Source organism: Talpa occidentalis, unplaced genomic scaffold (assembly GCF_014898055.3).
Source record: "Talpa occidentalis isolate TD23 unplaced genomic scaffold, MPIMG_talOcc4v2.1 talOcc4.3, whole genome shotgun sequence".
Lineage (NCBI taxonomy): Eukaryota > Metazoa > Chordata > Mammalia > Eulipotyphla > Talpidae > Talpa > Talpa occidentalis.
The window spans coordinates 963,312-967,811 of NW_023603184.1; the positions used below are offsets into that span (position 1 = coordinate 963,312).

The 4,500-nt window shown below is 40.0% G+C and overlaps 1 protein-coding gene across 1 annotated transcript; it reads left to right on the top strand.

Moving 5' to 3' along the window:
- The first annotated feature begins 689 nt into the window (after positions 1–689).
- On the top strand, positions 690–1,628 carry LOC119254214 (olfactory receptor 5B3-like). The gene has a single exon (XM_037521332.1). The coding sequence runs from the start codon at positions 690–692 to the stop codon at positions 1,626–1,628; it is 939 nt and encodes a 312-aa protein (XP_037377229.1).
- Positions 1,629–4,500: the final 2,872 nt, after the last annotated feature.

Sequence of the window (4,500 nt, forward strand, 5' to 3'; positions counted from 1 at the left end):
CCTCAAATGCTCTTCATTGGTGACATGCACATGCCCCCCCACTCCAGGCAGCCCACCACGACCTGTGCACAGAAGTCTTAGCTACTTCACTGTGAAACATAAAAACACTGAGTTTTGTGCAGTGGAGATGATGAGTAATTGTAAAGAGAGTTTTGTCTAATTTAATTGAAATGTAGGCAAGAGGATCAGACTTGGGAAACATTAAACCCAGGAACAAAGTTTGGCTTGCCAGTGAGTATATGTGGAACCATGAATAAATGACTCATTCTCTTGTGCCTGGCTATGTAAGTGACAATAAGTACTCATCCTCACAAATTGTTGAGAAAAATAGGTGAACACAGCTGTAGTGTCTGAAGCTTATCGAAGGAAAGCTGAGCTCCCATTTGTAAAATCCAGAATTGCCCTAGTGTATATTTTTCCTTAAACTTTCAATTGTCAGTTAAACATATTAAAGAATTAAAACAGGTGAAGTGATTCCTTAATTACCAGTTTAGAATTCTAGAGAATTTATACATTAAATGTATTTAAGTTCACATATTAGGTTCAGAAAGTTTGAAATACGTACCCTTGCTAAAATGAAACGATGATGGAGGTATATAAACCTGTAGGTTTCCTAAATGTATCCACAGTTAACTCTTTATTCATTTATTTGTTCTTGCTATAGGACATATGATTTCTAAACAACCCCCATGGAGAACACCACAGAAGTGACACACTTCATCCTCCTAGGACTGACAAAAACAGTAAAACTACGAGCCCCACTTGTAATGTTCTTCACTCTTATATATGCCGTGAATGTCATCGGGAACCTGGGGATGATCCTGTTGATTATTATGGACTCTCGTCTTCACACGCCCATGTACTTCTTCCTCAGTAACCTTTCTCTGATGGACTTCTGTTACTCTACATCTGTCATCCCTACGATCATGGCTGGGTTGTTCGTAGAAGACCTGGTCATCTCCTACAATACTTGTGCTATTCAGATGTTCTTTTTTACAGGCTTTGCCACTGGGGAAGTTTTCATCTTGGCTGCAATGGCCTATGACCGCTATGCCGCCGTGTGCAAACCCCTGCATTACACCACCATCATGACCACAGGTGTGTGTGTATGTCTGGCTATAGGCAGTCATGCTGGTGGTTTCCTCAATGCCTGCATCCATGTTGGGGAAACATTCACTCTCATTTACCGCAGCTCCAATAAGGTGCATCACTTTTTCTGTGATATTCCAGCAGTCATGTCTGTCTCCTGTTCTGATAAACATCTTGCTGAGATGGTTCTTGTTTATGTAGACACCTTTGTTATATTTTCTGCTCTTTCGGTTATCTTTGTATCCTACGTGTTCATTTTTATCACCATCTATAGGATGCGCAAAACTGCAGGCTATCAGAAGGCTCTGTCCACCTGTGCTTCTCACGTCACCGCCATCACCATCTTCTTTGGGACAATCACCTTTATGTACGTACAGCCCAGCTCCAGCCATTCCATGGACACGGACAAAATGGCGTCTGTGTTTTACACTATGATCATCCCCATGCTGAACCCCATAGTCTACAGCCTGAGGAACAAGGAGGTCAAGAATGCGATCAAGAAGTTGCGTGAGAAGATAAAATTGTCTCTGGGATTGTGATTTAAACATTGCGTGGGGCATAATTAGCTTTCATGCCTCTCGATCTCTTCATGTACTGACTTATAATTTACAATACAGCTAACTCCTGAAGTGACTCCCTCACCTTTTTTTAATGACTATTGTCTAGAATGAGGAAAGCTGACAACAATGGAATACTAACTAAGAATGGCTAAGGGGAAGCACAAAATGTGTGTTTCTATGTTTCAAAAATACACATTAAGGATATTGACTTATTCATTTGTTCTGCATGTATTTTCTCTGCTGTGGACACTACAATCACATGGGTGCATCATACTAGCAAGAGGTAAACAAATATTTAAAAAAACTTATTTAAAAATTGAATTGAGATATTGATATATAAAGTACATCAGAGTGTGTTTACTTGAAAAATAATCTAAGACTCCTAATTTAGGGGGCAAGGGATACACTCAGAGTACTCTGTGTTTATTTCATTGGCATATTTTATTGACAGAATATAGACTTAACATCATACATGAATCACAAATTCTGATTTCTTGAGTCATTTTGTGAGCTTATATTTTCTCATTATACATTTCAAAAGGAAAATAGTCATAACAAATACAAGGAAGAAAAGTACAAGCATTTCAGTTTCTTTCTAGATGACTCCTAATTTGCACACATTGAAAAAATGCAGTGAGACATTAACAATGTGTTTAATGTCTGCAAGTGCTTCTGGTGGTTACCCTTGCTTATTAAGCCTTAATTTAGTTAAGTTTCATTCTATCTTTTCACTCCTCCGGTTTGTTCCAAAGTTCATTCACAATGATTTTTTTCAAAATTCCTCACAACTCCAAGCAGTCATTATGTGATTGGTATTATGTCCTTGCTAGCTCCTCAGTGTGCACTGTGAAGTTTCTGCTTCAATGACATTCTATCTCAGATGTTGTCTGCAATAGTCATCTTCAAGAATGTTCACCACCCAACCCAATTGCTCCAGCACCAGAGAGTCCAGACCAGTTTGCTTTCACATGGGAATGCCACAGTGGACTTTCACTGAGTTTCCTCGGGGTCACCTGCACAGCCCTACTCTGTGCCACGGGCTGGTGGCAGCTGACTTGGCCCGGAGGGAGAGGCCATCCTTGGTGAGCTTGTTCCATCATGTTGATGACACCTCATTGACCAGTGACTGTCTTGCAGATTTGGGAAAAGCTGTACCTCTCCTGTGGACACACCTGAAAACATGTGGCCTGGGCTGAGCAGCACTCTGTTACAGTTCCTATTTCTTTTGCAGGTTATGAGTACAGCGCCCTCCACTCCTCATCAAGGGAACTGGCAGAAGAATGATACATAGATTGTACGGTGAAAAAACCCTGATGAGGTGGAATTTAAGGAAAATGAGTAAATCAGGTTATTTTTCACCTTGCACTCAACACACATCCCATACCTGAAATACACTGTTTCTCACCATACAGACATCTAGCAAACAACCATAGGCCGTACATTGGCAACAATATCTTGGTGTGTGACTCTGGGCACCTAACAGTGTAAAAAGGGCTAGTGAATGGAGCTGCTGTTCTGCCTCTCTTAGTGCTGAAGTCTCTCTCCTGATCTGTCTTTCTGACTGTGTGTATGGTCCCATCACCATGAAAGTTCTGCAAAATGTACCAAAGGCTCCAAATTTTCTTCTCATCTACAAGAACTGACAATGAAGCTGCCCAGGCCTGGAATGGCTATGTAACACATGGCCTAACTCTGTAATAGCTCCCTCTACCTCTAGACTCTAAATTCCCAGAAATCAGTGACATGGCTTTCATTATAACATGATGCTTGGACTTAAATGTGTGTGTTGTATAGTAGATTCTCAGTAAAATTTGACAAGTGAATGCATGAAATAAAGGTTGAAGTCTACTTGCCCCATGTGTTGATTCTTTGAACAACTGATTATAGTGTTTCCCCTATAACTTAGATCTGCCACACTTCAATAGTACTCCAAGCTATTGAACAGGATTGCTTCTTAGAAATCCAACTCAAGAGTGTCATCTCAAACCACCTCATGAGTAGAACCTCATTTCATCTTTAGAACTCTTCCATGAGGGTACACAAAATTATTACCCCTCCAATTATAGGTATGTACTGAAGTGTAAAGAGATTAACTACTTGGCCAAGATTGTCCTGTAAACCTTGACAGAACTAGCACTTAAAGATAGTTCTCCATGACAACACAGCTCACACTTGTGACAACCACACTTGAATACCTTCATAAAAGCTATAATTCTGCCTGAGTGTTGTTAGTGCGTGTGCTGTGCTAACATACATGTAAAGAGGTATGAACCTATCCCCCTAAATCTTATAGTGTAGTAAACCTCAACACAGTGTTATATGTCACAACAAAAAATAATAGTAATATTAAACATTCATCTAAAAAATTACAGATGCTGAAATGATTTTTAAAAAGAGCTAAATAAACACTTTAAATACATACATGGAGAAACCCATATGGTGCAGCAGACCTCACCTGCCTCGCCCACTGCTCCCCTCAGCAGTGTTTGGTCCATCTGCCTATACTGCTCCCTTCTCCTTTTCTGGTGAATTCTCTCACTCTCCTGTGCCTCTGACCTGTATACCAGTTCTTGTATAAATAAATAAAATCTTTAAAAATAATTAAATAAAAATATGCATGGCCAAGTAGTGCATTAAAAAGTGCTCATCATCATTTACCACAGGAAAGTGAAGATCAAAACTTTAATTAGACACCAGCTCACCCCAGTGACAATGGCCCATCTCAAAAAAAGACTTGAAACAAGTCATGATGAGGGTTTGGAAGACAAGGGACCTCGTGCACTCTTGGTGGGAATGAGTCATCCACAGTGTTGTAAAACATTGTTACCTCAATAAGAAATACAATTTTCCT